Source organism: Penaeus monodon, chromosome 8 (assembly GCF_015228065.2).
Source record: "Penaeus monodon isolate SGIC_2016 chromosome 8, NSTDA_Pmon_1, whole genome shotgun sequence".
Lineage (NCBI taxonomy): Eukaryota > Metazoa > Arthropoda > Malacostraca > Decapoda > Penaeidae > Penaeus > Penaeus monodon.
The window spans coordinates 15,027,110-15,038,126 of record NC_051393.1 but is presented as its reverse complement, the minus strand read 5'-3'; the positions used below and the strand labels follow the sequence as shown (position 1 = coordinate 15,038,126).

Here is an 11,017-nt window from a genome sequence, read left to right as displayed (position 1 = left end):
GAAATACGTTTCAAACACGGCAAGAAAAAAAATATAAATAGCCATCATAGAAGTATCATTAATATTTAAATGAATTTTTTTTTTTTTTTTTTTTTGGGGGGGGGAGGGTTAATTCCCTCCATTGGCTTCTAGCTAATACAGTGAATTTTCCCATTTATAAATGCAGGTATCAATGCTAATACAGTACTGATAACCATGCGAATAACCACTTCCTTCTGTATACAAATAGTTTGCCGTAAAATGTTTAATCTTTAAAGCTAAATATTCACTTCCATATCAAATCAATTTAAATTACCATGGGGCACCAAAACCACAACAGGACGTTTGACTTTATTAAAAATATTTTTTTTCGGATTTTATTAACGTCAGACTGCAACAACTGGAAGACCAGAGTAGCGATGCATCTAGACCTTGTTGAATGCCGCAACATCAACAGACTGGACGAAATCCTCAAACTCCTGGATCTTCTCAATGAGGTCATCAACAGAAACTTTAGCGTCTTCTATCGTGCACAAGATACTGAGCTTCATGATGCCAAAAGCCAGGGGGTTGAGCTTACCTGTAAAAGAGAAATGTTTGTGAACGATAACTTAGGAGGCATACATACAGGTGTGGTATGGTCAAATCCTTATGCAATTCAAACCTCAATGAATTTTAGCCACCAATTACAAGAAAAAAATATATATAAATAAATTAACTCACTTGCTCCCCAAACAAGACCATCCATGGTGATTGTACGAATCTGATTCTCCATCTCTTTCATATCAGTCTCATCATCCCAAGGTTTGCAGTCCAACATGATCTGTGACTTGGCAATAGGACCTGGTTTAGCAGACTTCTTGGCAGCATAGGCAGCTAGTCTCTCCTCTCTCACACGGGCAGCTTCTTCATCCTATAGACATAGAAATAGTCTTAAAATTGGCAGGGAAAAAAAAAGGTCTCACTCTAAAGCTGTTAAGAAATCAGATACTATCTAGAACTGCACATTATTGTTCACCTTAGTATTCTACATCATGTCAACATCAATTTCAAATTATCAGTGGTGTCAACTTTTCCTGTAAGTCAAACAAGATGGACTAGATATAACCTAGGAAATTATTTACAAATAGAACAATGTCACTGCTAACAGCACAGGAAAATGTTTCCAAGATTTGGAAACTGGTCACATTTAGAACTTCATACAAGTTTCACAACCTCAACCTATGGTGTGACCTACTAACCTCTTCCTCCTCATCTGAGCCAAAGAGATCAACTTCATCATCGTCGTCATCATCATCGGCAGCAGCAGGAGCTGGGGCCTGGTTGGAAAGGGCCTTCTTTACACCAGGGAACTTGCTCTTCTCAGCACCAAATGAGCTAATGTGATTGTACCACCTGAGAGCATGTGAATACTTTCCAGCTGGGGCCTTGCCCAGAGCTTCAAACACTGCTACATCATCCTGGGATGGGACAAACCTGGGGAGAGGAAGTGTAAAAAAAAAAAGGAAATGTATCAAAACTGAAGATGCTCAACCAGCAGGTACTTAAAATAACGTATAATCAGATACTATCTAGAACGCACATTATGTGTTCACATAAGGTGTTATCCATCATAAAAACAGGAATGAGAACTATCCAATCTACAAAAAATATAAATACGACACTCGCTCATATGTCAGACATCAAAACATTCCCTAGGGAAATTCGCATTATGCAAAACCAAAGTACATAAAAATCTATTATTCCCATAATTTTCTTCCAAAGACATACCTTTACTTTTGAGCTTGTTTCCTAAATCTTTTCTAAATTGACACTATTCAAAAATTCAGATAAAAAATGTAAGGATTTTAAAATATCAAAAACCACAGAAAATATACAAAAGAATCCATGCATTGCAAAGCCATAAACATGCAGCTACTTTAGAGAATGCAAACCTACTATACAGTACTGTTAGGGATTCCAGCAATTCATAGAAAAACATTTCTTGTGTTTACCAAAGGAAAGACCAAACCCTAAAAGGTGATTAACTATTGATATGAAACTAGATGTATATAAAACTGCTATGTAAGTAACCCTAAGGTCTCACTACTGCCTGTAATGGACAAAGAGCAAATTTAAGGCTTCATTTAAGCTAACTCCTTATCAAGTTAGAAAGTTGCACCTCTAAAGTAATACTTCAGTATACACTTACATAATGAATGCGCTAAGATAGAGAACATCTATTGACAAAGGGAAACATTCACTTAGATATATGAAATGCACAGGCAAAGAATATCAAAAATAGTGAAAATAGCTCAAGACAAATGCCTTGCAACTGCGTGGGATCCAGGAGCAAAGCCCCACGTCAGGGAAGATTTTAGTTCATACAGCAATAATTCCTAGGAATGCCCTCAAGGCTGTTAGCCAAGGTAATAATAATAAAGGGGTGTGGCCATTTCGTAAACAATTACCAATAATTTTACTTGCTGGAAATGTGAAAATATAAGTGGAAAAACAAGACTCATGCATATTACACCATTAATAACCTGAACAAAAAATTGTGGTTAAGGTTAATGTTACCAAGAGCAATGCACAGATATAGAAGGAAATCGTCATTGCCATCTTATAAAGCATAAAACAGAATAATAAACACTGGTACAGCTGCAGCAGCCTCATTTATTACAAAAAGACAAAAATATCCGTTGCATATCACCACTTAGAGACTAAGTCCGCAACTCTCTCACATTGCCAGAGTTCTTAATGTCACGTCTTCTACAAGTCCGTTTCCTAAAAGTTGGCACAGTGCTAACAAAGGGGAAGGGAGTATACATAGAATGTAGGAAAGGTTAGGTTAGGGATTTTGGGTTTGCACGATACCCCAATGTTTAGTTATATGCAATTTAACTACTGGTAGTGGGGGGGGGGGGGGACTCTGGTGGTTGCATTGTTATCATTAACAAATACCAAAATATTAACTGCAAGGTCGGCTAGCTATGTGAAACAATATCAGCCAAGCAAAAGCTTGACAAGACAAAAAAAAAAAAAAAAAAAAAAAAAAAAAAAAAAAAAAAAAACTATTCAACTGAAATTAATTAAAATCACACTACTTTTTTCCAACTATATATAATGTACAACTTTCATAAATATTTCTTTCTAATCACCACTTTTTCACTGGTTAAAAAATAATCAAGAATTATGGTCTACAATTGATGAAGGACTGGCTGTAACATTACTATGATAGCAATATAGTATAAAAAGGAGATTTATAGATTGTAAAAATAAAGATTTACTTACAAAAATGTGCAGTCACGTGAGCAGCCTCCTAAAAAAGTTGTCTATTCATTTTAATCTTACTGTTATTTTTTAAAATGGCTCTGGCCACTGTACCATCAGTAGTGCATCAACCATGTTCAACTTATTCCATAAGTTGCCTGTAATTATAAAACCTGACACCTAAAAATGATAGCCACAGAAAATTGGCATTCTTGTAGTGAACTTGAAGTTAGTCCTTGGTACAAGAAACAAAGGAAAAAGATCGCAGAAAGCACCGCTCACAGCCCAAGTCCACTCAGCACTCCCAAGTTTCAGCTCTGTCTTGCTGGGCACTAGAAAATGAAAATTTAGGGGCAGCTGGAGGGCAGGGCACGCCCAGTCAAGGCAATTTAGATTGCGGAATAAAGTTGCGACATGAAGTTGGGAACTTAGTCTCTGGTGAGTGCATCTGTACTGTAAATAATTACCAAAACGAACACTTTATATATGCTTCAAGACCCATCTTTCACAGTCATGTTCTGGTGCAATGTGGTCTCATTGTGCTCCACAAACTTGAACCCTATGGGGGTCAACATATTACAGACAATCTGTTACATAAAACACTAACATGCATTACAACATCCAAACTACATATTACTCTTACTCAAGAGAGATTTAACTAAAAGTATTTAACACTGCTATCTACTGGTGAAGGATGGATTTTACAATTTCATTTTAAAAGGGACTTCGTAAATTAGGAAAAAGGGCATTCTAATTCAGGAATCCAGGACATAATTATCAAAAAGACAATCTAAAAATCCCTTACGTTTCCTAAACTGGAATAGGCACTGAAGGTTCAGCAACAGTTATATTATGCATTCTAAACTTTTCTTGCAAAATGTATATATACTAGCAAAAAAAATAAATACATAAACATTGGTAATAACTAAACTTGCCATAACTAGAATATACTGCAAAAGCACAAACTTCACAAAACTCATTCCAGTGTCCGCACTCCCCTACCCTGAGAAAACTTGACAAATCTTTGGTTTTGTGGATTTCTATGAGGTATCTAACTTCAACCCCCCCCCCCTCCAAAGAAAAAGGCATGAAAAATCTCTACACTGGTAATTCAACCAAAAAAATCGTCTATTGTCCAAACTAAACTAATTTTCAAAAATACAAAATAAATAAAGTAAACACTGAAAATCTTAACCTACGTGATTTTGAAACTGATTCGAGCACATGTCAATCGTCTAACATTTCCACCAACAGCTGCCACGATGAACAGTTTTAAAATGACAACAAAAGCCTTTCTTCATGACAGCGCGATGAACTTACCAATGAACTCAAAAATCGAAGAAACCTCCACAACTAGTGCCGCATACCCATTACAGGCCGCCATGCTCGCCGTATTCTCTTGTGACCAGGCGACGTGACCATGTGTCTGCTCCCCGGCGCCACCTGAGGACTTACCTGGACTCTGCGCCGAGAAAGTCTCTCTGGCGAGGCTTTGGTCTGAGTAAACACGCATGGCGGCTCGGGAAACACATGGAATTTTTAATCTTTACTTTTCACTGTGACAACGTACCCTTCGATGTAACTTTTGTCCCCAAGATAATCATTTAGGGCCTTGACGCCAGCGTCACTTTTCAAGTCACCGAAATTTGGCATTTTCCTGGCTTTTAGCGTCCGAAAATAGTGCCCTGTGCTCGGTCGTGTCTCTTTCGGACACTCTTAGACGGTCAGAGACCGACACCGCGTCCGAGTGCGGCGAAGTGGATTCACTTCTTTGTATGTCACCGGGGCCCTTTAGTTGGAAATACTCGTTACATCAACATTTTTGTGCTATTCATTACAGTGATTGTTTTTTATCTATAAATTTTTAGAGTCTGACATCCCGACAAATCGGATGGAAGGGAAACTGGCCTTGATATGCCTTACCGGTACGAAACTAAAGCCAAAGTCGACTGGGAGATTCGAAGGTAGGACAACCTACACATTGAACTGGTACTTTGGTTCTAAACCATGTGGAACTTTCACATTATTTATATAATTCAAAATCCTTGATAACTTTCTTCTTGGACCCCGTAAATTTTACAATACTCAAATTTACATACGATATTAGCAAAACTACCGATATATCCCACCCAAATAATACATCTACCAATTTCACCAGTTGTTCTTTTTCGACGTAAAAATGCATAATCGACGTTATGACAAACATATGAAACATCCACCAGTCTTGGAAAAACAAAATGAATTTATTCTTATGCCCAGAATGTAACATTTACGCAACTTGAACGCTGATTGGTCGACGGTTCACCATCTTGCCTCTCAGCTGATTGTTGTTGTGGTAAGCAAAGTTCGCGATTTTTGTGCCCCACAGGCTTGTTATGGGTTATTTTCTCGTGTTGGTGGGATGAAGTTGATTCTCTGAGGTTTATGGACGTGTTGGGTGTGGATATGAATGGAGTAATTAAAAGTTTGTGGGTATAATTCATCCCCGGCTTGAAATCGTAATTTTTGGTTTGTTATTGTTCTGTGAGATAAGACTTATTTCGGTAATTACTGCAGGTTATTTAGGGTCAGAGTATTATATAACGTTTTATGATCATTAATGTATAAGTGTTTGTTCAGTGGATTAACTACTATATATATTTAACTGCTACCTTTAATGTCGGTATGAGGCCCTTATTTCGATGTAGAAACAATATTTTAGAAATTTGAGTTTATTTTTCTTCTTTCTCCTTAAAATTCGTCAGTTTGTTTTTACCTGATAGTCATTTTTTGATTGTCAGGACTAGAGTTGCATTGTAGTTCATGACTATGCCTGGCATCTTTGCTTTCTCATTAATTAAGTGGTACTGATGTGGAGTTCTAGGTATGTATTCATGATTTTTTTAACAAGAGCGATGCACCCTCCAGAGATGAAGTCCCAGTGTCTGTTAATGAGAGGAAAGCACTCTTCAGAGACAAAGTTTCAAAACCAAATTTGGGTATCATGCAAACCCAAAAATCCAAACCTAATCTCTTCTACCTTCTATTTATTCCCTAGATTAGGGGCAAGCCTCCCCCTATCCCCCTTCTTTATGTGCACTTCATGCCAACAATTTTGTTAAGGAAGATATTTGTGACACATACCTTTACTGTGAAGAGTACAGGCAAACTGTGGCAAGAAAGAATGATAAAAAATGGACTTGTAGAGAAAGTGACATTAATAATGCTGGAAGTGTGAAGCTGTTATGGCCTCTGAGCAGTGATATGCAGCAGGTATATTTGTCATTTTGCTGTAAATATGAAGGGGCAGCAGCTGTGCCTGCATAAATCGAAGAAAGTGGTTTATGAAATGTTTAAAGGTTGATTTTTCAAAAACGGACCAAACTTTGTCCGACAATCACAAGTAAATAAGCACAATAAAATATTAAAATTGGCTAACGAAACTTGACGGATATCCCCACAATCTTTGAAAGTCTAAGGACCAATACGTCAATTTTTGAAAAACTCTACAGGAATCAAACCCATCCTTTTGTAAAAATCTAAGTGATTTTACATAATCTAGATCCCCTGTAATAATCATACAATGCGTCCTAACCAATAAACCAACCGAACCTTAACCCTGTGGGATTAATACACTACAATCTATGTATTTCCTAGTCAGGGGGGCTCTTCTCCCTGGACCACTGTGGTAATGTATAAGCCTAGCCAGGGGGCTCTGCCCCCTGGATCCCCATAGTAATATATGTGCCTAGCCAGGGGGCTATGCTCTCGATAACATTAACGCGTCGCTCTTGATAATATTAACTGTGCATCTAAGATTGTAGGCCCGAGTGATTGGGACTTTGTCTCAGAGGGGTGAGGTCACTTTTTAAACAATTGCCAACTTTGGTTAATCTATAGGAAATTAAATTTTAGCAACTATACATGAAATTCTTTAAAAATAGAGGGGTAAATTTTTTGTATATGATAATGTGGTCTTCACAGACTATATTTATATCATCAAAATTCTTCGTGTGGCAAAAAGGAATCTAATAATCGTTTCCATTGCAAACACAGCCAACAATTTTGTTATGATAGCCCAGGTAGTAAAGGTGGACCGTGAAATTATAGGGTGAAAAAGCTGAAATAGGATTAATATAGAACAACAATTGGTAAAAATACCACAAAAGACATTACAATTGGCTTATGAAACTACAACTATGCCTACCATCACTGAAAGTCTATGGGCCTTGAAAACTACAAGCTTCCAACCAATCTGTCGGTAAAATCTGTCCACTTACACACCAACAGTTACCCCTGGGGCTCTTGCCTCTGACCCCTGAAGTCAGTATGTCTTTACTAGATACCCCATCTGGACCCTGTTGTATTTATGCATTGCATTCAGGCTGTATTATTCTTGGACATATATTCTAACAATAAGCTTAACTGCCAAGCCAAGGGGCTTTGCCTCCTTAACCCCACGGTAAATGACAATTGAGAAATCTGGTTTTGATGCAGCATATAAAATTTTTTTTTCTTCATATAAATTACTGAATAATTTCTTTGTTTTGACAGTTGATTTGCTCACTGAAAACCTAATAACATTGAACTTTCCTTCAGTTCTGTTGATTGTCTGAATTGCTTAGTATCTAATTACCTTTCTGACATTTGCAACACTGGATGGGGTCAGATATAAAACTATGGTGATTACTGATATCATCTGCTTATTCACTACTTTGTTTTAAAATTTGATGAGAATTGACTCAACCCTATAAAGAATATGTGTCGCCAGTGCCTGTCAATGAACATGGTCTCCCAGTTATAAAAATGTCATGCAGAGAAGATTATTGTGCAGAATTATATAGATAACTGATAAAGGACATTAAAGAAATACGATATTAGAAATACATTAGATACATAAATATGAAAAAACAGACTGATAATTTAAAAAAAAATAAAGATAAAAAAAATAAATAAAAGTGTATATTATTTTATGACTACTTGATATATTATAGTAAAGATTTATGTTGTCAGTGTAGTATTTAGCATCAAAAAATTAACATGAAGAGTGACTTCTCTGTTCTATGTCATTTATCTTCCTTATTTTCTGTTTGGACAAGAAATACCATATAAGAAAAGTGTCTGTTTTCCTAAAGTTAATCATTTCATACACTCTTATGTGTGAAAGTTTGGTTGTCATCCATTAGAGCTATACTAATGGAAGAACTATATGCAAACTTTTTCTAGTGAACTCAAGACAGTCTCATAACAATTGTGAAGGAGAAATGAATAGGGCTTACAGTACAGATGTAGAAAAAGGAGCACAGTTCACAGTATATTTAGCTAAAGAAATTTACAAATTAGATAGGCTAATTTAACCCAATTGGCATGTATGGCAAGATTACATGCCATGCTGATTGTAATACAAGTTTATTTATGTATTTACACATAGATGGTTCAACAAGTGCTTAGTCACCAAGGTGTCAGTTATTAGACCTACCTATCTCACCCTGTTTACCCTTTTCCTTGACTTTTGGAAAGGGTCTTTTGCATTATTTCATTGTCTTAAATGTTAATAAGATTTTAGTAACAGTTTAATAATCATAACATCAATAACAATAATAACAGTATCAGTATCAATTGTATTAAAAAGAAAAGCACAATTCATGGAATGGGAAAATCAGGATCAGTCACTAGGGCCTACTGATAGACTCCTTGCCAGCTGAGTACATGTGGGGCCATATGTATGTAACAAAATTCACAAAAAAAACTACAGGGGACAGAACATAAACCTGTGGCAGTTAGGTTACCACTTTCTCTCTCTCTTCTCGTCAGTAAATGAAGATGCTGCGTTTAGGGGCACAGCAGCTGCTCCGCTATGGCGGTGGGCGCTCTCTGGTGCTAGGAGGAGCTCGCACTCAGTCTTCTGCACCAGAAAAGATTGAAGTGTTTATTGATGATAAGCCAGTGATGGTGGAACCTGGAACTACTGTGTTGCAGGTAAGCTTTTTCATGATGTTCTAGGTATGCTACTGTTTTGTACATTATTTTGATATTATTTTAGGTAATGTTTTTAGATAGCTTTGATTTTTTTAAATATATAGTCTGGTTAGCTTGCTGCATTTTGAAATTTTGTTTTCTTGTTATTTAATGTAGTGATTATGTATCAGGTTATTAGCTTGTTGTGTTAATCAGTGATTTTTTTCAGAATTCAAGTATTATTTTTAGATTTACAGATTTTTTAGAATGATATATCATGCATTTTTATTTATTTTTTTTTTTTTTACTAAAAAAAATCAACCTTGAAGCTAATCCTTGAAATTTAAAGTGATCTGGAATTAGTTGTCAATTTTCCTTGCATCTCTCTCTCTTCCTCTCTCCCTCTCTCTCCCTCCCATTCTCTTCCAGTTTGCTAATTTTTAATACTTTATATTTTTGCATTTAGTAATATAGATGGCAATAAATATGACTTCCCTCAAATAAAAGAAAAAACTTTACAGGCTGCTGCAGTGGCTGGAGTAGAAATCCCCAGGTTCTGCTACCATGAGCGCCTGTCTGTGGCTGGAAACTGTAGGATGTGTTTGGTGGAAGTTGAAAAGTCAGTCAAGGTACGTGTGCACCTTCAGACATTTTATATGTACTGGCTTTGTGTTTGTCATATAGTATGCTTTGTATCACATTTTATTAAAAAGATCATGAAGTGCTTTTGACTGATTAAAGAACTTAATGAGTCTGGAGGAATAATACATGGAATTTGAAAGGCATAATATCTAGCATAAGTAATGATAATCCTTTTGATATTTTGATATACAAAGTAATGATGTCATTCCCCACCTTGTTGCCACACAGCCAGTTGCTGCTTGTGCCATGCCTGTGATGAAAGGCTGGCGCATCAAGACCGACAGTGACATGACCCGAAAGGCACGCGAAGGAGTCATGGAATTTCTCTTGATCAACCACCCCTTGGATTGCCCCATCTGCGATCAGGGTGGAGAGTGTGACTTGCAGGTAGGTTGGATTTTTGTTAAATAGATGGAACTGCATTTGTAGGTGTGTGGAGTGTAGGTGGGAAGGGTGCCTGGAGGAGAGTTCAAGGTCTGGATGGAGGGGGAGGGGGTGAATGTGTGAGTGGTTGGGTGGGTGGAGGGATGGGTGGTTATTCTGGTCTTCTTTATGGTAAGGGTTATCAGTCTGAAGAATTTGAAGAGTTTTTATTATCAATGTTCATATGAAAGAAAGTTGTAGGATTGACTTTTCTTTGTTATTTCTTAGATAAAATATCAATTGACAAACCTATGTTATGTTTCTGAAGCAGAGTGGTGAAATAGAATATTAGTCCCTAAATTCTAGTATTAAAATTAATTGAGTTTGGATAACTAATAGTAAATATAATTTTAATTTTGAAGGAACAGTTTTAGGAGTATTATTTAATTTCCTTTCTTGTTTTCATAGCCATCATTTTAACGGCTAAAAATCTTAAAGCTTTCTCTTTTTCTCCTCCTCCCTCAAAATTTTACAGGACCAGTCAATGGCCTTTGGCAGTGATCGGTCCCGTTTCTTGGACAACAAACGTGCTGTAGAAGACAAGAACATTGGGCCTCTTGTCAAGACTGTTATGACTCGCTGCATCCATTGCACTAGATGTGTCCGGTTTGCCTCTGAGGTAAGTTACATAGCTAAAACTTGGTGACAGTGAGATATAAATGTGAATTTTTTTTTTCTTGCTTGTCCTTTTTTCCTTTTTTCTTTATTATGCATTATGGTTATTATTTTAGTAGAAAGGTAAAATGAGACAAATATTTTACACACCTCTTCGTTTCTCTTGTTA

The 11,017-nt window shown here is 36.6% G+C and overlaps 2 protein-coding genes across 2 annotated transcripts in view; one reads left to right on the top strand and one right to left on the bottom strand.

Moving 5' to 3' along the window:
• Nucleotides 1–318: 318 nt before the first annotated feature.
• Nucleotides 319–5,016, bottom strand: LOC119576185 (elongation factor 1-beta-like). Its single transcript, XM_037923771.1, has 4 exons — nucleotides 4,802–5,016; nucleotides 1,221–1,455; nucleotides 703–892; nucleotides 319–559 (listed from the first exon to the last, which is right to left on the bottom strand). The coding sequence occupies exons 1-4, from the start codon at nucleotides 4,882–4,884 to the stop codon at nucleotides 405–407; spliced, it is 663 nt and encodes a 220-aa protein (XP_037779699.1). The 5' UTR covers nucleotides 4,885–5,016; the 3' UTR covers nucleotides 319–404.
• Nucleotides 5,017–5,416: 400 nt separating this feature from the next.
• The window catches only part of LOC119576184 (NADH-ubiquinone oxidoreductase 75 kDa subunit, mitochondrial-like), a 14,445-nt gene continuing 8,844 nt past the window's right edge, over nucleotides 5,417–11,017 (top strand). The window contains exons 1-5 of the mRNA XM_037923770.1: nucleotides 5,417–5,566; nucleotides 9,025–9,189; nucleotides 9,690–9,797; nucleotides 10,039–10,197; nucleotides 10,709–10,852. Coding sequence (XP_037779698.1) covers nucleotides 9,028–9,189; nucleotides 9,690–9,797; nucleotides 10,039–10,197; nucleotides 10,709–10,852 — 573 coding nt within the window. The 5' untranslated portion in view covers nucleotides 5,417–5,566; nucleotides 9,025–9,027. The remainder of the gene's footprint in view (nucleotides 5,567–9,024; nucleotides 9,190–9,689; nucleotides 9,798–10,038; nucleotides 10,198–10,708; nucleotides 10,853–11,017) is intronic.

Coding starts and splice junctions, on each gene's coding strand:
- LOC119576185 (XM_037923771.1), bottom strand. CDS start 4,884: ATGCCAAATTTCGGTGACTTGAAAAGTGACGCTGGCGTCAAGGCCCTA. Junction 893..1,220: donor GCTCAGATGAGGAGGAAGAG/GTTAGTAGGTCA, acceptor CTATGTCTATAG/GATGAAGAAGCTGCCCGTGT. Junction 560..702: donor TGGTCTTGTTTGGGGAGCAA/GTGAGTTAATTT, acceptor TCTCTTTTACAG/GTAAGCTCAACCCCCTGGCT.